Below are 23,660 nucleotides of genomic sequence, written 5' to 3' on the forward strand. Positions count from 1 at the left end.
TTCTGCGGCCATGATCATTCCGCCTTCTTTCCATTTTTTTGCCGGTTATACAAAAGTCACTTTTACTACCAATTTCGCTGTTAAATTGTTGCTAACATCATGCACATTCCCCGATTGTTATTTTCTAGTTCTCGCGCTGTAGTTAATTTTATAAAAACTCTTTGATACAACCGTTCCCAGGTGTTGAGTTGTTGAAGCAATTCAAAGACGAATACATGAAGTTTGAAAAAGAACGGCAAGAGCTTGCTAATGCTGAGAAACTTTTTGGCATTCCTATCACGTCTTATCCGGTATTGATGAGCATGGAACAGGAGCTCAAAGGATTGGAGCAAATCTTCTCCATTTACGAACGGCAGAAGGTGAGGATGGATATTATGGTTCGAGGATGTACAAGGATCTGGTGATCTTGAGACAAAATTAAAATAAGTAGCTTACGAAAAGATAGAGAGATTTGTTAGAGAGAGATGAGCCTTTTATAGATGGAGGGAATGGAGGGGGGTTATTAGAGACTATGAGAATCTTCTTTGAAGTTTTGCATGGTGTTGTTAAATATAGAAGAATTAAAACTTGCATGCTTAGTTTCTCTATTAGAACTTTTCTCTCTTCTTATTTTAACCGTTTATAAATTGACTTTGTTGCGTGATGTGCTTGCGCACATAGTTTGTTTGTAATTAAACTTTTCTCTGACGATGGCCCGAGCTCACGGGCCGAAAGCTTAGAAATAAATAAATTACATGGTGTGAATCACAAGCAATTAACAACTATATGAGAATCTTGTTGGAGATGAGAGGTTTTTTGCAGTGGGTGAGGGGTCGGCTAATGAAAGGTTGGGAGAAACCTTTTTAAGAGAAACGAGGAGGGCTTATTGGTGCATGAGGGAAGTGCTTTTTAAAGATGGAGGGAGTCTCGTAGGAGAGTGGGGCTTATTTGAGAGAGAGAAGTTTTTAGATAGGGTGGGGCTTTTTAGAGAATGTTGTGTTTATTAGGGACGAGGAGAATGATGTTAGAGAGGAGAGCTTATTTGAGACTTACTAAGAGTTTTATTAAGCTGCGACTCATTTGGGGGCGTACTCATTAGTGACCGGGAGAATTGAGAAAGGAGTCTTATTAAAGAGGGGGGGGGGGGTATTAGAACATAATACATAAAGGTAACTCTGAAGTTCTATTTTATTTGACCCTCTTTCGCAGGCGGCACGTGATGAATGGTCTAACACCTTGTGGGCCAACCTCGATGTGAACGTGCTATCAGACGGTATCGATGGCTTTACCAAAGAATTGAAAAGACTTCCTCGTCAGGTCAAGGCGCTGCCGATTTGTCATGTTTTGGAGGAAAAAATGAAGGAATTCAAGGAGTCAATACCACTGTTTTCAGACCTCAAAAATGAAGCTTTGAGAGAAAGGTAATCGCCGTATAGTAACATTGGTACGACTAGATCCGTTTAAATCCGACAGAGGTACCCAGTATCAAAAGAGTTGCCTTTGTCATATTGTAATATATGTCAAGTTTCTGAAGACTGTATCTCTGTAATCGATTTATAGTGTCTTTCAGTACCATTTCGTGTCGTAGAGTTTAGATTGTTTCACTTGAATCTAAACTTTGTCTTTGTGTTTAGGCATTGGAAGAAATTGATGGAGCTGACTGGTATGAAATTCGACCTGAATCCTGAGACGTTCACGCTTCAAAATATGTTTGCGATGGAACTGCATCGCTTTAGTGAAGTCATCGCCGACATCACTGGAAGCGCTACGAAAGAATTGAGTATTGAGAAAGGTATAATCATAATGACATGAAGTATTTCCGAGATGTCCGTATTAGGGAGCTGTTTGTTTTAGAGATGTCTGCATTAGAGAGCTGTCTGTATTAGAGAGTTATCTTTATTAAAGAGGTGTCTGAATTAGAGATGGGTCTGTGTTAGAAAGGTGTCTGTATTATTAAAGAGATGTCTGTACTATTCAGTATTAGGGAGGTGACTGTAATAGAGATGTTTGCATTAGAGAGCTGTCCTTGTTAAAAAGTGTCTGTAGAAGAGAGGTACCCGTATTAGGGTAGTGAATTTATTAGAAATAGGTCTGTATTAGAGAGGTACCCGTATTAGGGTAGTGACTGTATTAGAAATATGTCTGTATTAGAGAGGTACCCGTATCAGGGTAGTCACTGTATTAGAAATATGTCTGTATTAGAGAGGTGTCTACATTACAAAGATGGTTGTAATGAAGAGATGTCTGTATTAGAGAATCAGATAGCTGCCCTCTTAGAGAGGTTTTCATGCTAGGGAGGTGTTCATATTAGGGAGGTGACTATATCAGTTTTAAGAAGGGGTGTCTGGATGTACGAAGTGTGCGGATTACTGTTGGTAGATGTTTGTACTACAGGGTGCCTTTTTAGAGATATGTTTCTTCGTATTGATGAAGTGTTTTAGAGGGATGTGTTTGAGTGTAGTCCTTTGATTATTTTGTTCAGGAATCAAAGAAGTGTCCGAAATTTGGGGTAACATGAAGTTTACCGTCTCAAAGTACATGAAAGGCACGCAGGAACGAGGCTTTATTATCGGAGCCGTCGATGAGATCGTACAGATACTGGATGATAATGCAATGAATCTCCAGAGTATGTCAGCATCGCGATTCGTTGGACCGTTCTTGGAGACTGTGAACAAGTGGGAGAAGAGTTTATCACACATCGGGGAGGTCGTTGAGGTAGGAAAGCGTTTTACCATCTCGGTCTGTGAGGAATCGAAATGGTTTTTCTTGGCCTATTTTTTTATCGAGGATAAAAGATTCGTACTCAAGTTTCACTACTTCGCAGGTGTGGATGGTGGTTCAGCGAAAATGGATGTATTTGGAGAGTATTTTTATCGGTGGTGACATCAGATCACAGTTGCCGGAGGAGGCGAGAAAATTTGACGAGATCGATAAGACCTTCAAAAAGGTGCGTTGATGAACAAACCACCACACGGAAATATATCAGTTCATTGCATTGCTTTCGTTATAAATGAACAATAAAAGGCGGCATTTGCTGTCGATGAGAGTTACAACTCTCGTAGGTCATCCAATCCAATCAATTACAGTCAATATAACGTTCTCTTTTGACTCTGAGAAAGCTCAGGAAAGGGTTTCTTTAGGCTAAATAAACATCTGTTACAGTACTGTTTGATCTTGGAAGGTTTTCAAAGAAGTAAATTTGACTAAGCTCTGCAAGGCTGTACAACCCCCCTCCCTCCCTACCCCCCCCCCTTATAAAAAAACAGGCTTGTTGAATTGAGGTTTTTGAGTAATGTTTACAGTCCTGTGAACTTTGAGGCATATTGTTTCTCTGTATCTACATAGTTGAATCACTCTTGTTTGTCCACCTGCCATTAACTACCTTCCTTTTTACCCAGATCATGACTGAAACGGCGAAGAACTCGAAAGTATTGGACTCATGTCACGCGGCTGGGAGACTGGAAACGATGCAAAGTCTTGTCAGTGGTTTGGAGAAATGTCAGAAGAGTCTGAACGATTATCTCGACTCTAAGAGAAATGCTTTTCCGAGATTTTTCTTCATCTCCGACGACGAACTCTTGTCGATTCTTGGAAGTCACGACCCCACATGTGTGCAGGAACATATGATTAAGGTCAGTGGATGAGTTCAACATTTTTCCTGTGCGATGAAGGCAGTGGTGAAGTGATTATGCTAACACGACTGGATCAATAAGAGATGATCCTTACTGGACCTCTAGGAAGAACAGTTTAGAACTGATAGAGCTATCCAGTATAAATAAAGTTAGTTTAGTTTAGGTTTCCTCCTGTAGTAACACTTGATCAATAATGATCCTTACTGGATCTCTAGGAAGAACAGTTTAGAACTGATAGAGCTATCCAGTATAAATAAAGTTAATTTAGTTTAGTTTGGATTTCCCCCTGTCATATGAATGGTCCAATTGATGATCTTTACTGGTCCTCTAGGATGAACATACATGTCTTCTTTTAATCTCTCTTCCCCTTAAACTAATGTTCTCGCTCAGATGTTCGACAATATCTCCAGTCTACGGTTCCAAGAGGGTTCATCGAACGAGACCCTCGCCTCAGCGATGATATCAAGTGAAGGCGAGGTGATGGAGTTCAGACAAGCGGTTGCGACAGAGGGCAGAGTCGAGGACTGGATGACTAACGTTTTGAATGAAATGAGGAGAACAAACAGACTCATTACCAAGGAAGCCATCTACAAATATTGCGACGAAATTGAAAGGTTTGGAGATATTCTACAGCTAACGTAATACGAGTAAAAAATTGCTGAACATTATCCTGCAATATCTTCTCTCAGTAGATGTTAATTCTAAAGTATCTTCATGATTCTGTGAACATTACTAGCTTTTAGTATAATATGTTATTAAGATGCCATTGCTCTAAGTCAGATGTTGCACTAGAAAATGCAGCATATTATTGCCCGTATTACTCTAGCTTAACGTTGCTCGTTCTGTCATAGACGATTTTCATTGTTAATACTAGGGCAAGCAGTGGCTAGAATCACCAAGTCCTGTTTTGAAATGTTGTGAAATACGGTGATGGTTTGGCCATGCAGTCACCGAGCCAACGTGTTTCAAATTGTTTCAACGTTTTTCAACGTGTTTCAATCTTTCTAGGGTTGACTGGATGTTGGGTTACCAAGGGATGGTCGTTTTGGCGGGAAATCAAGTCTGGTGGACGTGGGAAGTGGAAGATGTCTTCCAGAAAGTCAAGAAAGGCGACAAAATGGGAATGAAGAATTATGCCAAGAAAATGCACAAGCAGATCGATGAACTGGTCGTGAAGGTACTAGACGCTTGTTGTCGTTTTAGTGTTTTATGTCCGTGTATTTATTTGAAAGCACCGAAAGCACTCTTCCATGCGATGTAAAGATCTTTAGGTAACCATGCAGTTATTCACGATTTAGATCCGTTCAAATTTGTCCAAAAATGATCGCAAGAAGTTCAATACTGTGCTTATCATTGAAGTCCATGCCAGAGATATCATTGACAGATTCGTCCGTGACAGGTAATTGATTAATGGTATTGACCCAGTGTTACTACAGGAGGAAACCTAAACTAATGATAGGAAACTGTATGGAAATATATTCCCGTGATTACAAGAGACTAAGTTTATAAACTAATCTTAATTTCAGTATCATGGACGCGCGTGAGTTTGAATGGGAAAGTCAACTACGTTTCTACTGGGATCAGTTACCTGACAACTTGACAGTGAGACAGTGTTCCGGAGAGTTTGGTTATGGTTATGAGTACATGGGATTGAACGGACGTCTTGTGATCACTCCTCTGACAGACAGAATCTACCTCACTATCACACAGGTGAATGTCGTTGAAGAAATATTATATCATTTGAACTAATAGAGCTATTCATTTCACATAACCCGGTTAAAAATCCTAGGCTAGTTTAGGTTGGCTTTCCTCGTAAGCCTCATCAGCAATAAAACATGATTCCTACCATAAAAATGGCTACAGAAATCATAAAACTATACGAACAAATACATGAATTACCTGACCCTGCTCTTCAACATTTGTGGATTTCAGCCAAGAAGTGTTCCGGGACATGGAATGAACAGTCCAGTTATTTTAATATTTTATAGGCTCTGTCAATGTATCTCGGCGGAGCACCGGCGGGTCCCGCTGGGACTGGGAAGACAGAAACGACGAAGGATTTGGCAAAAGCTCTTGGATTGTTGTGCGTTGTCACCAACTGCGGAGAAGGCATGGATTACAAGGTACATCTTGATTTTTCTTGCAGTCATGAGCAGGGTTTCCGCAATGCAAGGAAACCACGAGAGAGGGAGGGAGGGCTCAGTCTTAATAGGATATATTATACATTCTTTTCAAAAGTTATTTGTTTCTTTTTTTGTCATTGCCATCCCCTTGTGATGACAGCCATGTGCAAATGAGTTGTGCCGCCGAGAGAAAGTGTGGGGCCCGGGGCAAAATGCCCCACCTGCCCCCCCTCCCTCTCTCTCTCTCTCTCTTGACGGCCCTGGTCATGAGGGCCTCGTATTGGCAAGACATATAAGCTGTTGTCTTTCCAACTCTCTTTGAGTTCATTTGTAGTACATGAGTTTGTACCCTGAAACTAGTTGTGTTTAGTTATATCTTCAGTCCAAAATTTTCGTAATCAGGATAGTTTAACTCGCAAATCATTTCATTTCAGTCAATCGGCAAGATCTTCTCGGGTCTTGCCCAGTGTGGTGCCTGGGGCTGTTTCGATGAATTCAATCGTATCGACGTGTCGGTATTGTCCGTCATTTCAACTCAAATCAAGACCTTACAGAACGCTCTCATACACAATTTGAAGAAAATTCAGGTACGCCTGCCAGTGAGGTGTTAAATAAGATATTAGTAAACAAAAGCAATTGACGTTTTTTACAACACGTACGTTGACCGCAAGTAAAGTTCTTGTTTTTCACCAATCACAATCTTTGACCCAGTCTTTTGACGTTATTCATGCCCTTTGTGTTGTCAAAACGTCACTTGCTTAAGCTCATTATTAAGTAAGGAAAAAACATCCTCATAGCTAAGAACTGGTTCGGTGAAAGATTTAAGGGCTTTACTTTAGTTGGGCATGAGGTCAGGATTGAGTGTGGATGATTGTTCTTCTCCGTAGTTCGAAGGCACAGAGATATCAATGGATTCGCGAATGGGTATTTTCATAACCATGAACCCGGGTTACGCTGGTCGAACTGAACTTCCCGAGAGCGTGAAAGCGTTATTCCGTCCTGTGGTTTGCATCGTTCCTGACTTACAGCAGATCTGCGAGATCATGCTCTTCTCAGAAGGATTTCTCCTTGCAAAGGTTAGTTTAAATTGGTTTTAGCACTTTTAGTTGCCACGAAGCTGATGAAAAGCAATCATATTACGAGATTAAGTTGGTAAAAGCCAGTGAAAAATATCGACAGAACTAAACCAGATTCGTGTAAGAGTTTGCTCAGCACATCTGTGCTTAAAATCGTTTTGGATTCAGGGGGAATTACTCCTTTATATCTTGTTCTTATGTGCTAAATGTTTTTGTACCGTGTAACAGGTGCTAGCAAAGAAAATGACAGTACTCTACAAGCTCGCCGCTGGTCAGTTATCAAAGCAGTCGCATTACGACTTTGGTTTGCGTGCTCTGAAGTCGGTGCTGGTCATGGCGGGTGAACTGAAACGAGGCTCTCCCGATTTACACGAGGTATACACGTTGGGATGTAATCGGATCCCTGTTGATATGACCAGATGCATGTTGTTTGTAGTTAATAGGATGCATGTTGATTTAGTGGGATGCGTGGTGATATATTAGGATATGTGTTGATGAAGTAGGATATGTTTTGATATAGTAGGATGCATGTTGATATAATAGGATACATGTTGATGTAGTAGGATGCATGTTGATATATTGGAAGTAAGTTGTAGGATGTATGTATGTATGTATGTATGTATATCGTAGGATGTGTTGATAATGAAGTTTTCTTTATTACCAGGATGTTGTTCTGATGAGAGCTCTACGTGATATGAATCTGCCAAAGTTCGTGTTCGAAGATGTACCACTGTTCCTGGGTCTCATTGCTGACTTGTTCCCAGGCCTTGATTGTCCTCGGGTCCGATATCCCAACTTTAATGACGCAGTCGAAGCTGTACTGGTCGATAACAAATACGTCATGTTGCCACACCAGGTAATGAATTTAACATAAGCATTTGTTTTTATCCGTCAAAAAGACAGTCGCATTCATAATTATATTGTCTCAGGCGAAGATTTAGCTTTTGTAAGTCACACTCCATTTGTAATACCCGATGATTGACACCCCATTTGTAATACCCGACTTTCATTCCTCACCCCTGCCTACCGTTACGGTACCGCGTTGCATGCAAATTTGAGCAAATCCATTTCATTTCCCATGTAGGCTGATAAAGTAGTTCAGATGTACGAGACGATGTTGACCCGTCATACGACCATGATAGTCGGACCAACTGGAGGAGGGAAGAGCGTGGTGATCAATACCCTCGCGCAGGCTCAAACACGGTATGTTGATCACGTGAACACCACGTGCAAGAATTGATTGGGGGGGGGCGTAATCACCTTGCCAGACACAATGAATGCTGAGATGTTATAAATACCTCAAACTTTCTTTCTAGGCTTGGAATCCCAACAAAACTCTACACGCTAAACGCGAAGGCTTGCTCAGTGATCGAGCTCTACGGTACCCTGGACCCTGTAACCCGGGATTGGACCGATGGTCTCTTGTCGTGTATATTTCGTGACATCAATAGACCCACCGAGAAAAACGAGAGGAAATACATCGTGTTTGATGGCGACGTTGATGCGCTGTGGGTCGAGAACATGAACTCCGTAATGGATGACAACAAATTACTCACCTTGGCAAACGGTGAAAGAATTCGACTACAGAAACACTGTGCTCTCCTTTTTGAGGTAATTCGGAAAACGCCGGAAAATGGCGTGTTCGACCATGGTCGAGTCCGCTGGAAAACGGCGTATTCGACGATGGTCTAGTCCGCCGAAAAATGGCGTATTCGACCATGGTCGAGTCCGCCGAAAAATTGCGTATTCGACCATGGTCGAGTCCGCCGAAAAATGGAAGAGTGTAATCCCCCTAAGTGGAAGAGTACTCAAAATAATATTTTTTGTATGTTTCCAGGTCGCCGACCTACGCTACGCTTCGCCAGCAACAGTTTCGCGTTGTGGTATGGTGTATGTTGACCCGAAGAATCTGGGCTACATGCCTTTCTGGACCAAATGGTGCGAGGCACGGCCTAATAAAAATGAACAGACAGAACTGAACAGGTTGTTTGAGAAATATGTGCCACCGAGTATTGATCTGATATTGGAAGGAGTGATGGATGGAAAACAGGGAAAGAAACTGAAGAGTATTATACCACTAACCAACTTGAATATGGTAAGGGTTGGGATTTATTATAGTATATAAAGGTATGATATGTGTGGTGTGATGTGGTGTGGTGTGGTATGGTGTAGTGTGGCGTGGTGTGGTGTGGTGTGGTGTGGCGTGGTGTGGTGTGGTGTAGTGTGGTGTGTTGTATGGTATGGTAGGGCACGGCACGGCACGGCACGGTACGATATGATATGGTATGGTATAAGATGGTTATGATGACGGAGCATTTAGCGTCGACATGAATATCAATGCATATCAATCTTATGCCACATGTTTCTTCAGGTGACTCAACTCTCCAAGATGTTAGATGCTCTCCTGCCATCTGAGAGCGGGCATGTAGTTGGGGCAGAAATACTGGAGGGTGTCTTCCTCACATCAGTAATATGGTCCTTGGGAGCGGGCCTTCTCGAAGAAGACCGCATCACGTTCGACAATTACATCAAACGGTTATCCGCCTTGCCCCAAAACCCCGCCGATGGGAGTGTTGTGGGGGCAGGTGAGGTCCCTATCGCTAACCCTACCCTCTACGAATACTACTTCGACCTGAAGAAAGAGAAGTGGATAGCATGGCATGACATTGTTCCAGAGTACGAGCACGATCCCACGGTGAAATTCAGCGAGATCCTGGTACCAACTTTGGATACAGTACGAACCACGTGGTTGTTGTCGCTCATGGTGAATATCAAGAGGCCTGTTGTGCTCGTCGGGGAGACTGGGACCTCTAAAACAGCCACAACTGGAAATTTTCTGCGAGGTTTGGATAAAGACACAACGGTTAGTTGAATGGTGTTGGGTTATTTTGCTTTCTATAATTGATCTATATCCGGGCTCTTCTGTAATCTTCATCAGATCTATTAGATCAGATCAGATTTCTCGGACATTTCATGTTGATAATCGTGTACAGCTTGTGTATATTTATGTACGTTGAGGTGTTTTTCATGAATGGTTTGCATGAAATGTTTTTCCTCTTCAACAGCTACTGTTAAACATCAATTTTTCATCACGGACGACTTCGATGGATGTACAACGTAACTTGGAGGCCAACGTTGAGAAACGAACGAAAGATACGTACGGGCCACCCATGGGCAAGAGATTACTGGTGTTTATGGATGATATGAATATGCCACAGGTGAGAGATATTTAGCGGAACTAACTTTATATTTATGTTGGATAGCTCTATCAGTTCCCTACTGTTCTTCGTAGAGGTCCAGTAAGGATTATCTCTTATTGGACCAGTGTTACTACAGGAAGAAACCTAAACTAAACTAACTTTATTTATACTGGATAGCTCTATCAGTTCTAAACTGTTCTTCCTAGAGGTCCAGTAAGGATCATCTCTTATTGATCCAGTGTTACTACATGAGGAAACACTATCCTCACTTTATAGTTTGTACCTGGGTATCTTGGAATTAGATAAATATTTTGTAAGAAAAGTTTACGCAAAGTAAAGCAAGAGTCATGCTCAAGCACAGGCTCTTTCCCTAACATCGTTTGAGGTCAGTAACCTTGTTTGGTCTTACACAATCTCCTTCTTGTCCCATCAAGGTTGATGAATATGGTACGCAACAACCCATCGCCTTGCTGAAGCTTCTCTTAGAAAGAGGAGGAATGTACGATCGTGGAAAGGAATTAAACCTCAAGCATTACAGAGATATTGGGTTCATCGCTGCCATGGGCAAGGTGGGTGTGGTTGACATCAAGCGAACTGAAACTTCTTTTATCGGCAATAATTGGTCCTATTTTGATCTTTGTGGGGCGTTCCTTTAGGTCCACTCGTTATTAAGTGTGTGCCTGAACAGAAAATTTTTGCGTATATGCAAATTCTAGGACATATTTGGTCTTCTAGGACTTTCTTCTGAAAATTCTAGGAGGCATTTCTCAAGGTTGAGTACACAAACTTTATGAGTTTTTCTTTTTTCATCAGCCTGGGGGCGGTCGCAACGACGTCGATCCCCGATTCATCTCATTGTTCAGCGTCTTTAACGTGACGTTTCCCTCCGAAGAATCCCTGACGAAGATCTATTCGTCCATTATGGACGGTCATCTTCAACCGTTCAGCAAAGAGATCAAGGAGCTCACCGGCCCGATTACGTCATCCACGCTACAACTTTACACACAAATTGTCCACAATCATCCACCAACACCCTCGAAGTTCCATTACATCTTCAACCTGCGTGACCTGTCGCGGACGTACCAGGGCCTGTGCCTGACTGTGCCTGATAGGTTCGAGACCGCGAGCCAGTTCATTCGCGTATGGAGAAACGAGTGTCTCCGAGTGTTCCACGATCGTTTGACGAACGCGGGTGATAAAGCAGCCGTGCAGGTAATGATGCATGACAGATCTCTAGGGTGTTTGATCAAGCACACTAGCCTCGACAACTTAGTGCTCATTTCCACGAGAATTTGATATTTTACACGAAATAATTATATAAATACATAATACACAAGTTGCACAATTCTGAATCATACAAAACAATGATCTTTGCTAGTTATATTATAAGGAATTTTTCTTACCGTAAGATTGAGTAACAAGTTATCTTGTCAATAGTTTAGGACTGAGAAACTGTTCAGTACCTAGTTTTGGGCATGTTTCACTAAGTCTTTTGTTATGGGTATCTGTAGGGGTATCTGAAAAGCTTACTGGAGGAGAAATTCTCTTCCCACTTGGATTTCGTGATGCGAGAGCCGATCTTGTTCGGTGATTATCGCAATTCCCTGACTGGTGAACCGCGCGTTTATGAAGATGTTGTTGATTACGAAGCTTCAAAAGCCCTATTTGAGGAGGTGTGTAATACAACACTGTTTATTATTTTCTTGTAATTTCGCATGGTGATATCACAATATAAGTAAATTACCTACAAGCTAATTTACTTATAATACAGCACCGTTTGTTTATGAGGGATGACACGATTACTTAGCTCAGTAACGGTGTTTTCGTGTATGGATATATCAAGAGTTCTATTGAGTAAGCATTGAAGCTAAAGGCTGAATCGAGTAAAGTTTACAAGTGTTTGGGGAAAAAATTGAGAGAAGGAGAAAAGTCAGACTTACACGCATTTCCTCTATAGGTGCATTGTGCTAGTGAAGTTAGCTATTTATAAAATGAAAACATCTGAAGTATATATAGGCCAGTGGGCTGAACTTTTTTCGCTCAATTCCAGATCTTAGAGGAATACAACATGGATCACACGGTGATGAATTTGGTGCTCTTCGACGACGCCTTAGAGCACTTGACGAGGATTCATCGGGTCGTTCGTATGAGTCAAGGCCACGCCCTGCTGGTGGGTGTTGGGGGCAGCGGAAAACAGAGTCTCACCCGGCTGGCCGCGTTTGCCGCCGGGGCTGAAGTGTTTGAGATCACCCTGAGTCGAGGCTACGACGAGTCGAACTTCCGTGAGGATCTGAAGATTCTGTATCAGAAACTTGGAATCGAAAACAAACAGATTGTCTTTCTGTTCACCGATGCTCACGTCGCCCAGGAAGGTGAATATGAATGCGCTTTTCTATTGATGTATAGGAATAAAACAAGCTCTGGAATGAGTTGCCATCTAATCTTACATTAATTAAAACGATTAGTGGTTTTATAAACAAACCTCAAAAGATTCCACTTAGTAAATTTTTAAATTTGCGATAGAAAGAATTTTATGTAGTATTTATATCAAAGTGACTTTTCATACTTGTCCCGTCTAGGATTTCAGGCTGCGATCTCGACAATGGTCGACTTGTTCATTGTTATATTTGTTTCTTTGTTTCCTTCGATTGTAAGGATGTCTTTTTTCTTGTAATTTAACCTTAAAACACACATATATTTTCAGGTTTTCTGGAGCTAATCAACAACATGCTGACTTCTGGAATGGTTCCAGCTCTTTTCCCAGACGATGAGAAAGAAGGAATTATTGGCCAGGTACTATGCATGACCTGTATATATGAGTGTGTTGGAAGAGTTCAAATAGTCGCCTTTTGTTGAGTTATGATGTGTTTCAACAACTTCCATTCTCGTATATCTAGATACGTGACGAGGCAAGTAAACAAGGTGTCCCACCTGCTCGAGAATCAATCTGGCAATATTTCGTGTCAAAATGCGCCAACAATCTGCACATAGTATTGGCAATGTCTCCTGTTGGAGAAACGTTGCGCACGAGGTGTCGAAATTTCCCTGGTTTGGTGAACAATGCGAGCATCGATTGGTTCATGCCTTGGCCGAAGCAGGCCTTGTGCGCGGTCGCTTCCGTGTTTCTTGGAGAGAAGGTGGGTGGATCATGTCCAGTGTGGCTGTTATTGTTGTTTGTTGTAGCTTGTTGTTGTTTGTTGTAGCTTGTTGCTATTGTTTGTTTGTTGTTGTTGTTGTTTGTTGTTGTTCTTTGTTGCTCTTTGTTGTTCTTTGTTGCTCTTTGTTGTTGTTTGTTGTTTTTTGGTGTTGTTGTTTGTTGTTTGTTTACTAATAAATAATTACTCCTTTTCTCCAGAATGACAAAATCCCAGACGAGTACAGAGAACGCGTGGTAGAGCACGTGGTGTTCGTACAAGAGACTGTGGTGAAGTACAGCAAGGAATTCCTACTCAAATTACGCCGTGTAAATTACGTCACTCCGAAAAACTACCTCGACTTCATTAATACGTACAACAAACTGCTCGAGGAGAAAGATAAATACGTCTTGGATCAGGTACAGTACTGACTTGAGACTGGTAAATTATTAACGCTAATGAGAGTTTGCAAAAGAACGTTTGTATGAGAATCCTGCCTGACCAGGGGCCGGTTGTATAAAACTCTTTAACTACATTAGTTAAATCCTAGTTAACTCAGAAATACACGACTCTGATTGGCCAATTCTGTCCTTAACTACAGTCAAACGTTAACTAGTCTTTTATACAACTTGCCAATAGGAATGATCAATAGGAATTGCATGAGAGATCATAAACCTTTCACAGTAGTAATGGAAGACATGCCCCCGTTTGCTTAACGCAGAAGAGTTGAAAAGGCGCTCTTGAGAAAACAGGCATTTATTAATTCACCTCTTCAATTAAAGCGGCCACATGTACGAGATAGCACGAGAACAAATGTCTGTATTCTTGTATTCGCTTTAAATTTCTTTGTCATTTGAAACCAAGCCTTTTTGAAACCAAACCTTCCCGCTTTCCTCTCTCACAGTGTCATCGTCTGGATGGCGGTCTTAGTAAACTGCTTGTCGCCAGCGACCAACTCGCTGAGCTGAACGAGAAGCTGGCCATTCAGAAGGTGGCTGTGACGGAGAAGAGCGAAGCTTGTGAGAAGCTTTTAGCAGAAATTTCTGTCAACACAGAGAAGGCGATCGAAAAGAAACAATTGGCCGAGGCAAAGAAGGATGAAATTGCAGAACAAAACAAACTGATTGTAGTTGAGAAGGTAATGAAGGAAGAATATTCCAGAATTACAACTCTTATTTTTCACCTGCTATCCACTCACTTAAACAAAGACCTGAGTCTTACTAATTGTGTTTCCACTCTCTCGTTCTTCAGAAAGAAGCCGAGGACGCTCTCGCTGAAGCTCTGCCAGCTTTAGAGGAAGCACGACTGGCCTTGCAAGATCTGGACAAGTCCGATGTCACAGAAATACGGTAAACAACATATAGAACATTGTGATCTGCTTCCCTCGTAAAAAACACTATTTGTAAGAAACGAATCTTCCATGTTCCTAGATCGTTTGCTAAGCCTCCTCAAGCCGTGCAAGATATCTCGGAATGCATCGTGGTCATGCGTGGTTACAAAGATATTTCCTGGAAAACTGCCAAGGGCATGATGGCCGAAGGCAACTTCTTGAAAACGTTGCAGGTACATGCAAACGCAATGCTGTGGTGTGATTTTTAGGAAGAGCTTAATATATATACAATAAAAAAAGCGATTTAGGAAGGGATGATAATAATATGAAGGGATAATATATATGATAATAAAAGCGATCCATTGCGATGCTCAAAAGTTGTTTATAATTTTCATAGGAACTCGACGTGGACGGCATTACAAGCGCTCAAGTAAAGAAGACGAAGGATATTTTGAGACAAATCAACTATTCCTTGGAGGAAATGCAGGCGATTAGTAAGGCTGGTGCCGGGCTGTACAAGTTCGTGCTCGCCGTGATGGGATATTGCTCTGTAGCAAGGGAAATCAAACCGAAACGAGAAAAAGTACGTAGTCTATCGAGTGATATGAAAACGTGGGAAAGCATTGAGACGTGTTGCAAAAAATACAACCATCGATGATACAACCATAGATCGAGGTTTTAAAATACATGTATTCCTTGGTAGGTTGCGAGACTGGAACGTAACTTTCTGTTGAGCAAACGTGAATTAAGCAGGATTGAAAAGGAAGTAAAGAATATTGAAGATGAACTGAAAGCATTAAATGAAAAGTACGAGGCGGCGATGTCTGAGAAAGCTGCCTTGCAGCAAGAGGCTGAAATCATGGAGAGAAGATTGATCGCTGCTGATAAACTCATCTCTGGTCTTGGCTCGGAGAAGATTAGGTAAGAAAAAAACAGATGGTCGAGCGTTTAAATGAAGAGAGTTTAGTTTCATGCTACCTCTTGTAGTAAAACTGGATCAATAAGAGATGATCCTTACTGGACCACTAGGAAGAACAGTTTAGAACTGATAGAACTATCCAGTATAAATAAAGTTAGTTTAGTTTAGTTTAGGTTTCCTCCTGTAGTAACACTGGATCAATAAGAGATCATCTTTCCTTCCTGGACCTCTAGGAAGAACAGTTTGGAACTGATAGAACTGTCCAGTATAAATAAAGTTAGTTTACTGGACCTCTAGGAAGAACAGTTTAGAACTGATAGAACTATCCGGTATAAATAAAGTTAGTTTAGTTTAGGTTTCCTCCTGTAGTGAACAAACAAATTTTATCTCTCATTTCTCAGGTGGACTGAAGATCTTGAGGAACTGAAGAGAAAGCGTGTGCGGTTGTTGGGAGATTGCTTACTGGCTGCAGCATTTCTCAGTTACCTCGGTGCGTTCAGTTGGGACTTCAGACGAGAGATGCTTAAAGAGGAATGGGAAAAAGATGTGGTTGAACGTGAAATTCCGCTCAGCCAACCATTTAAGGTATCATTGTTAGCTTGAGGCGATTGCCATTGAGGCGTTGTAAATAAGATGTTAATTTTTTAAGGTGTTAAAGTAACTCCCAGTAGCGTTATTTTACACTATATTTTACTCAAAATTGGTGCTAATAATACACCACATTTCGGGCAGAATTAACTCCTTGAAGATGATATTATTCCTAACCAAGCCTAGTTTCGACTTCCATGTCTGTCCCTGATTGTAAAAGCGAAAATAACGGTAGAGATTTCAGAGGAAATATCTTCTCTACGTTATGTCCTGCTCGCCTAATATGTTCAAGTGGAAATGCTGCATGCTTGTTAAAAGTAAAACCAAGGTTCTCTTGGATGGTTTTTGAGGTAAATGCCACTCATCTTAGGTTGATAATCTGTTGACGAACGATGTCGAAATAAGTCGCTGGACCTCAGAAGGTCTTCCACCGGATGAGCTGTCTATCGAGAATGGCATATTGACCACCCAAGCTAGCAGATATCCGCTGTGCATTGATCCACAGCAACAGGCTTTGAACTGGATTAAGAAAAAAGAGGAGGAGAACAATCTCAAGGTAACGGATTTTATTATCATTCATTCTTGTAATGAAATATGTTATCTCGTAGTTCGTTAGTGGGTAAAAGGAGATTATGGAGTTTGGAAGTTGTCAAACATTTAAATCAATCTGATAGTTGGCACTGTTGAATTGGCATTATCGTGAAGTTTTTGCGTTGTTTTCCTTTAGACGTGTACATTCAACGATCCAGATTTTCTTAAACAATTGGAGCTCGCCATCAAATATGGCTTCCCATTCTTGTTCAAAGATGTTGACGAGTACATCGATCCTGTCATTGATAATGTTCTTGATAAAAATATCAAAGGTTAGAAATATTCAAGATAATGAAACAAATCCTGTGTCGATATATTTTGTGTTTTGGTGATGGATTATCAATGAGTTAATCGAGAATTATGTTGTTTTTTTTCTTCAACTCCAGGTGAGGTTGGCCGTCAGTTTGTTATGCTTGGTGATAAGGAGGTTGATTATGATCCAAACTTTCGTCTTTACTTGAACACGAAGTTATCCAATCCAAAGTACACGCCTGCGCACTTCAGTCGTTGTATGGTCGTGAATTATACCGTTACCCTCAAGGTAAGTCGTTCGTGAATGTGAGAGATTTATTATCAGGCCCGTTTACACTTTGAGTGAGTAGTTATGCTGTGATGTTTAGTCCCTTTACGCAGCGAACTCTGTGTGAACTGGAACGATAACTTGGTCGCAATCAATTCAATCAATTTGAAACTGAATTGAAGGACCAGTCGCGCATCGTAGATTGCGTAATAACAATAAAAAGACTCAGGAGATTCCTGAATTTGACTTCAAAGATGGCGGCAAAATAACCGTGAGTTATCGTCCAGTGTTCATAGAGTTCCCTGCTTGTGAACATCGATAACTTATCCACTCTTTCACATTTATCAAAAGAAGAAAATAGCACATAAAATCACGTGAACTTTGGAATGTTTGTGCTGATAAGCGAACTTGTATCATAGGGTTTGGAGGATCAGTTACTGAGTGTTATTGTTGGTTTTGAAAGAAAGGAATTGGAAGAACAGAGAGAAAGATTAATCCAAGAAACCAGGTAATATCTGACTTTTAAACAGCCTGTTCTTAAATTTGGCTCTAAAAAGTCTCCCTATTAATGTAACGAGCTTGTTACATCATGTTTAATACCCCAAACGATTCGCAGGGATCTTCTGTCGCAAGTAAAATTGTTTTGACTGACTTTGTTGAATTTTTCTCAGCGACAACAAGAAGTTATTGAAAGATCTGGAAGACACTCTCCTTCGGGAACTGGCGACCTCAACTGGAAATATGTTGGATAATGCCGAGCTCATTCAGACCCTGGAAGACACAAAGACCAAAGCAACAGAGGTGAATTGTCTTTATTCATACTGAATAGCTCTATCAGTTTATAAGTGTTCCTCCTAGAGATCCAGTAAGGATCATCTCTTATTGATCCAGTGTTACTACAGGAGGAAATCTAATCTAAACTAAACTAGCTTTATTTATACTGGATAGCTCTATCAGTTCTAAACTGTTCTTCCTAGAGATCTAGTAAGGATCATCTCTTATTGATCCAGTGTTACTACAGGAGGAAATCTAAACTAAACTAGCTTTATTTATACTGGATAGCTCTATCAGTTCTAAACTGTTCTTTCTAGAGATCAGTAAGGATAATCTCTTATCGAAAGTGTAATGGTTTTGTGACTATTAATTATCTTTTCTTTGGTAGGTCAGTGAAAAACTGAAGCTAGGTGCAAAGACAGCGATCGATATTGACAAACTTCGAGATGGTTATCGACCCGCAGCCAAACTGGGAGCTGTCTTGTTCTTCGTTCTGTCTGAGATGTCGATCGTCAACAGCATGTATCAATACTCGCTTGCCTCTTATCTGCAAGTATTCGATCTCTCCTTGAGAAAGAGCATGCCTGATTCAATACTGCCGAAGCGACTGAAGAACATCATGGAGACACTCCAGTTGAATGTCTATAACTACGCCTGCACAGGTCAGTGGCGGGCATACAATTAATCATCGCAGGGAAGGGAATCAACGCTAAACCTTATCTAAACTTAATCCTAAACTAATCTCAGGGATTTAATGCTTGTATTTAGGATTTACTGAACATGGAATGATTGAACCAGATTCCATCTTGCGGCTGAGTGTCGCTTTTTAATTATCAACTGAAAGGAACCTGTCAGACTGAACCCCTCTACATATCTTGTTCCATGCAATCATTGAATTCCTTTTCATCCACAGGGTTGTTTGAGAAGCACAAATTGCTGTTCTCGTTCCAAATGACTATTAAGATCATGCAAGCGGATAATAACTTGAAACAGGAAGAACTTGACTTCTTCGTCAAGGGAAACATATCTTTGGAGAAAAGTTCTCGCAAAAAGCCATACCCCTGGTTGTCAGACCAGGGTTGGCAAGATATACTCAAGCTGTGTACGGTGGCTCCCGATGTATTTAGTAGCCTGGCCGATGATATTGAGCGGAATGAGCAATTGTGGAAAGAGGTATAATGTTAAACTATTTTACCTTTACTGAGTGGGTTTATACGATAAAGGTCCTATTCCCTACTCCCTAGCCAGTTTGTGGAGTAATAACATCCCTTCATGGTTTCACAACAAAGAAGTCTAAGTTAAACCAACTCTAATTGCACTGCAAAACACTCAAAGCAGGTCCAACGAATTACATTTCTTGCGATCCAGTGTTGTTAACTAACCTAACTTTATTTATACTGGATAGCTCTATCAGTACTAAACTGTTCTTCCTAAAGGTCCAGTAAGGATCATCTCTTATTGGTCCAGTTTTACTACAGGAGGACACCTAAACTAAACTAACTTTATTTATACTGGATAGCTCTGTCAGCTCTAAACTATTCTTTCTAGAAGTCCAGTAAGGATCGTCTCTTATTGATCCAGTGTTACTACAGGAGGAAACCTAAACTAATAAGGTTATTTATATGGATAGCTCTATCAAATCTAAACTGTTCTTCCTAGAGGTCCAGTAAGGATCATCTCTTATTGATCCAGTGTTACTACAGGAGGAAACCTAAACTAAACTAACGTTATTATATATACTGGATAGCGCTAAGTTCTAAACTAACCTTCTTTGAGGTTCATTCGAAGTCATTTCGTTTTTCTCTGTGAACCGTTCTAGTGGTGTGACTTGGATGCGCCAGAAGCGGCAGAAATCCCGATGAAGTACGAAGAAAGCCTCTCAGATTTTCAACGGCTTCTTCTGCTTCGCTGTTTCCGAGTGGATCGTGTTTACCTTGCCATCACACATTTCGTCACGAAGAAGATGGGCGAGAAATATGTCACACCCCCCGTGCTGAGTTTCGAAGCCATCTTCGAGCAGTCCAGTCCTTATTCTCCCATCATATTTATCCTGAGCCCGGGGTCCGATCCTGCCAGCGACCTCCTGAAGCTGGCCGAGAGATCGGGTTTTGGAGGTAATCGACTGAAGTTCTTAGCCATGGGGCAAGGCCAGGAAAAGGTATCCTGCTATATTTCATTAAATGCACAACAAAACACCTTGCGCTCTATGCAGGGTGTATAAGAAAGATAAACAAACCTCAAAAGGCTTTCGTTTATAATATAAAGATGCCTTCACGCGATTCAATTTTGTCGGCTCCAATCCACTTTTAATGAAAGTTTTATAATCCTTTGGCTGTAAATGGCAGCAAATCAACTAAGGTCAATGCAGGACGGCCTCATGGATCGTGTGAACCATACAGACCTTTTAAAAGGCGTTTGACTATATTATCCTGGTGAAAAAGGCTGTTAACATTTTCTGTTTATTTCTATAGCTTGCTCTGCAGTTGCTTGAGACGGCGTTGACCCGTGGTCAGTGGTTGATGTTGCAAAACTGTCATCTCTTGGTGAAATGGCTTCGGGAGTTGGAAAAGGTTTTAGAACGTATCAGTAAACCTCATCCAGACTTCAGATTATGGTTGACTACAGATCCCACACCAGAGTTCCCTATTGGTATTTTACAACGGTCACTCAAGGTATATATTTGGATGTCACTTACTTTATACTGGATAGTTCTATCAGTTTCTTAACTATTCTTCTTCATTCCAGTGTTATTGAAGAAGGAAACCCAAACGAAAACAGGAGAATTAATCTTTATTCATTCGTTTTAGGTTGTGACAGAACCACCGAATGGCTTGAAACTGAACCTTCGAAGTACCTTGCACAAAATTTCCAACCAAATGCTGGCTGACTGCCCTCATGACTGTTTCTCTCCGCTCGTGTTTGGCCTGGCATTCTTCCATGCCGTGGTGCAGGAGAGACGGAAATATGGCAAGATTGGCTGGAATATTGCATACGATTTCAACGAGAGTGACTTCAGAGTGTCCATGAATATACTCAATACCTATCTCACTAAAGCTCTTGATCAAGGAGACCAACGGATACCTTGGGCCAGTCTGAAATATCTGATCGGGGAGGTAAGTTATAATTCTATTACGCATTATGAAGGCCCGTTTACACTTGCAATTTTTGCTGCGATTTTCCTCTTTTGATAGATGTGAACGAGTAATAAGTTACCAATATATTGATTATTCTATTAATGGTGATATTATTACAACCTGATCGTAATGGTTTATGTCGCATTAGACGAAAAATGTATTGATCATCCTATTGATAGTGTTATAGTAATTGCAATGGTTTTTCTGATTGATCAGGAAATTAATTGATAATTGGTGACTGATTAAATTTAATTCTAATCGATTAATTGATTGATTACAGGTAATGTATGGTGGACGTGTTATCGATGACTTTGATCGGCGTGTGGTCAACACATACATGGATGAATACATGGGAGATTTTATCTTTGACACTTTTCAACCATTTCACTTCTACAGAAACGACGAGGTCTGTATCTTAAATCTTTGAAAAAATTCTTACTGATTCTGATTTCGATTTTCGCAGATTACGCTTGTATTCTAAATGTTGAGTCACGCTCAAACTGATTGAGTGGAGGTTCTCAATCGGTTTATGGTATCTTCGATCTTGGTAAGGTGAAATATGCCGGTATATGGTATCTTCGAACTTGGTAAAGTAAGATATACGGTATATCATCTCCGTTAAAGGCGTTTGCAATGATCACTGTTCTTCACTCCAGGTTGACTATTGCATACCAAAAGGAGAAAATGACGCGGTGAATCGTGACGTGTTTGTCGAGTACATCGAATCATTACCGCTGGCCAACACACCTGACGTGTTCGGGCTCCACCCGAATGCCGAGATTGGGTACTACACAACCGCCGTCAAGGACATGTGGACTCACCTCATTGACCTTCAACCGCAGACCGCTGGTGACGCGGGCGGCATTAGCAGAGAGGACTTCATAGCGAAGATTGCCAGCGACATTCAAGGCAAACTTCCAGCGTTGTTTGATGTGGACCTAATACGGAAGAATTATACCGAGATCCAGCCCACCACAGTGGTCCTGCTCCAGGAGTTAGATCGATTCAATGTACTTGTCAAGAAAATGTCAACCTCGCTCGTGACCCTACAGAGGGTGAGACATTGATTTCACATGTATTGAAAGACGTGGTTAAGCCCTTCTCACATTCTAACTCATTCATTATTCACGCGTGTTTCAATATTTCATCCACTGATATTTCTTGTATCTATGTCAACAGGCATTGGCTGGCGAGGTCGGAATGAGTAGCGAGCTGGATGAGGTTGCCAAGTCCTTATTCAACGGTCAGCTACCCAACATCTGGCGAAAGCTGGCCCCTGCCACGCTCAAGTCACTTGGAAGCTGGATGGAACATTTCCTACAAAGATTTGACCAGTACAGCAAATGGGTGAGGCAGTAGTTTATATCTGAGATGCGCTTTCTATGATTCTTTCATGATAAGAATCCAAAGCTTTAAAAGATTATTAATTATTATCACTTGTAATTTCCGAAGTATGGCCATTCTTGACTTTCTTGTTGTCATAGACGATCAAGGCTGAATAGGCTGGATAGCTCTATCCACCGAATAGTGATTTTCTCTGATCACCATTTGGGGGGACTCTTTCCCCTCCCCCCCCCTTTTGTTAACCTCCAACCTCTCTACTCCAACCACCTGTTTTACGTTCCCTCTAAAGAAAATGTAAATACTTTGTTCACAGGTCAATGAGGGTGAACCAGCGGTGATGTGGTTGTCGGGTCTACACATCCCAGAGTCTTACCTAACAGCTCTGGTACAAGCCACTTGTCGTAAAAACGGTTGGCCGTTGGACAAGTCGACCCTCTATACGACCGTAACCCAATACCAGAAACCTGAGGACGTCAAGGAACGATCACATGCAGGCTGTTTTGTCAGCGGCTTGTATCTCGAGGGTGCTTCGTGGGACATTGAATCAAGTTGTCTCCGCCGACCAAGGCCAAAGGTGTTGGTCGAGGAATTGCCAATTTTGAAAGTCATTCCGATCGAGGCCCACAGATTGAAATTACAGGTGTGTGTGTTTAGCATTCGTCCCCTTCAAATCCATTTTTTCATTTTTTCTTTATTTGTTGAACGTCAGGAAAAACGTCACAGATCTAGAAAGTATTCTAATTGGTATTAGGAATCTAAGAATTTAAAGATGATCTAAAGTCCGTTTCGCACATGTTCTCTTTTCACATCAACATATTCTGCTTGTTTCTCTTTTAGCACACATTTCAAACACCCGTATACACAACATCCCAACGTCGCAACGCCATGGGTGTGGGACTCACTTTTGAGGCCGACCTCGCAACGCGAGAACACATCTCGCATTGGGTATTGCAAGGCGTTTGCCTCACTTTAAACGCCGACTAACTTTGTAAATAGAGTTCGATAAATTTCGCATATAACATTTAATATATAAAACAGATATTTATTTTTACTGCCAGGTACGATTTCTTTAACAGTTTTGTAGAATTTGCCAGCCGAATTTCCCTAGGCATTGTAACCTAAATGAATTCAATCGAAAACAATAAAGATTTAAATAAATGTGGCTGGATTGCTTGATTGCTTCTTGCCATGGATGCTGTTGTTGAATCAAACAAGGAGGGACTTCGTTAAAGACCAATCAGCAAGTTTGTTTACGTTTTCAGTAACCCAATCCGAATGCATAAGTTTTCTCTACCTCTGGAAAAAGGTACATTATT

At 41.1% G+C, this 23,660-nt stretch overlaps 2 protein-coding genes across 2 annotated transcripts in view; both read left to right on the forward strand.

Moving 5' to 3' along the window:
• Positions 1–23,501, forward strand: part of LOC114520641 (dynein heavy chain 10, axonemal-like) — a 50,714-nt gene extending 27,213 nt beyond the window's left edge. The window contains exons 22-69 of the mRNA XM_028540957.1: positions 181–359; positions 1,189–1,400; positions 1,614–1,771; positions 2,462–2,694; positions 2,804–2,926; positions 3,378–3,611; positions 4,002–4,225; positions 4,620–4,788; positions 4,910–5,010; positions 5,138–5,321; positions 5,600–5,734; positions 6,169–6,321; positions 6,622–6,810; positions 7,039–7,185; positions 7,475–7,666; positions 7,895–8,013; positions 8,127–8,421; positions 8,648–8,905; positions 9,182–9,673; positions 9,876–10,028; positions 10,445–10,579; positions 10,824–11,222; positions 11,522–11,683; positions 12,061–12,382; positions 12,715–12,803; positions 12,908–13,147; positions 13,366–13,563; positions 14,049–14,282; positions 14,396–14,493; positions 14,575–14,707; positions 14,872–15,057; positions 15,178–15,395; positions 15,795–15,978; positions 16,352–16,537; positions 16,709–16,844; positions 16,959–17,113; positions 17,512–17,600; positions 17,764–17,893; positions 18,255–18,528; positions 18,780–19,039; positions 19,686–20,024; positions 20,338–20,538; positions 20,674–20,979; positions 21,281–21,406; positions 21,657–22,055; positions 22,180–22,347; positions 22,658–22,984; positions 23,182–23,501. Of these exons, the coding sequence (XP_028396758.1) occupies positions 181–359; positions 1,189–1,400; positions 1,614–1,771; positions 2,462–2,694; positions 2,804–2,926; positions 3,378–3,611; positions 4,002–4,225; positions 4,620–4,788; positions 4,910–5,010; positions 5,138–5,321; positions 5,600–5,734; positions 6,169–6,321; positions 6,622–6,810; positions 7,039–7,185; positions 7,475–7,666; positions 7,895–8,013; positions 8,127–8,421; positions 8,648–8,905; positions 9,182–9,673; positions 9,876–10,028; positions 10,445–10,579; positions 10,824–11,222; positions 11,522–11,683; positions 12,061–12,382; positions 12,715–12,803; positions 12,908–13,147; positions 13,366–13,563; positions 14,049–14,282; positions 14,396–14,493; positions 14,575–14,707; positions 14,872–15,057; positions 15,178–15,395; positions 15,795–15,978; positions 16,352–16,537; positions 16,709–16,844; positions 16,959–17,113; positions 17,512–17,600; positions 17,764–17,893; positions 18,255–18,528; positions 18,780–19,039; positions 19,686–20,024; positions 20,338–20,538; positions 20,674–20,979; positions 21,281–21,406; positions 21,657–22,055; positions 22,180–22,347; positions 22,658–22,984; positions 23,182–23,328 (9,791 nt within the window). The 3' untranslated portion in view covers positions 23,329–23,501. The remainder of the gene's footprint in view (positions 1–180; positions 360–1,188; positions 1,401–1,613; positions 1,772–2,461; positions 2,695–2,803; positions 2,927–3,377; positions 3,612–4,001; positions 4,226–4,619; positions 4,789–4,909; positions 5,011–5,137; positions 5,322–5,599; positions 5,735–6,168; positions 6,322–6,621; positions 6,811–7,038; positions 7,186–7,474; positions 7,667–7,894; positions 8,014–8,126; positions 8,422–8,647; positions 8,906–9,181; positions 9,674–9,875; positions 10,029–10,444; positions 10,580–10,823; positions 11,223–11,521; positions 11,684–12,060; positions 12,383–12,714; positions 12,804–12,907; positions 13,148–13,365; positions 13,564–14,048; positions 14,283–14,395; positions 14,494–14,574; positions 14,708–14,871; positions 15,058–15,177; positions 15,396–15,794; positions 15,979–16,351; positions 16,538–16,708; positions 16,845–16,958; positions 17,114–17,511; positions 17,601–17,763; positions 17,894–18,254; positions 18,529–18,779; positions 19,040–19,685; positions 20,025–20,337; positions 20,539–20,673; positions 20,980–21,280; positions 21,407–21,656; positions 22,056–22,179; positions 22,348–22,657; positions 22,985–23,181) is intronic.
• Positions 23,502–23,555: 54 nt separating this feature from the next.
• The window catches only part of LOC114520644 (serine/threonine-protein kinase Chk2-like), a 52,534-nt gene continuing 52,429 nt past the window's right edge, over positions 23,556–23,660 (forward strand). The window contains exon 1 of the mRNA XM_028540963.1: positions 23,556–23,650. The gene's annotated coding sequence lies outside the window, so the exon portion shown is untranslated. The remainder of the gene's footprint in view (positions 23,651–23,660) is intronic.

The sequence above is a fragment of the Dendronephthya gigantea genome, unplaced genomic scaffold (assembly GCF_004324835.1).
Source record: "Dendronephthya gigantea isolate DGI-Jeju-01 unplaced genomic scaffold, DenGig_1.0 000016F, whole genome shotgun sequence".
In the NCBI taxonomy this organism is placed as follows: Eukaryota; Metazoa; Cnidaria; class Anthozoa; order Malacalcyonacea; family Nephtheidae; genus Dendronephthya; species Dendronephthya gigantea.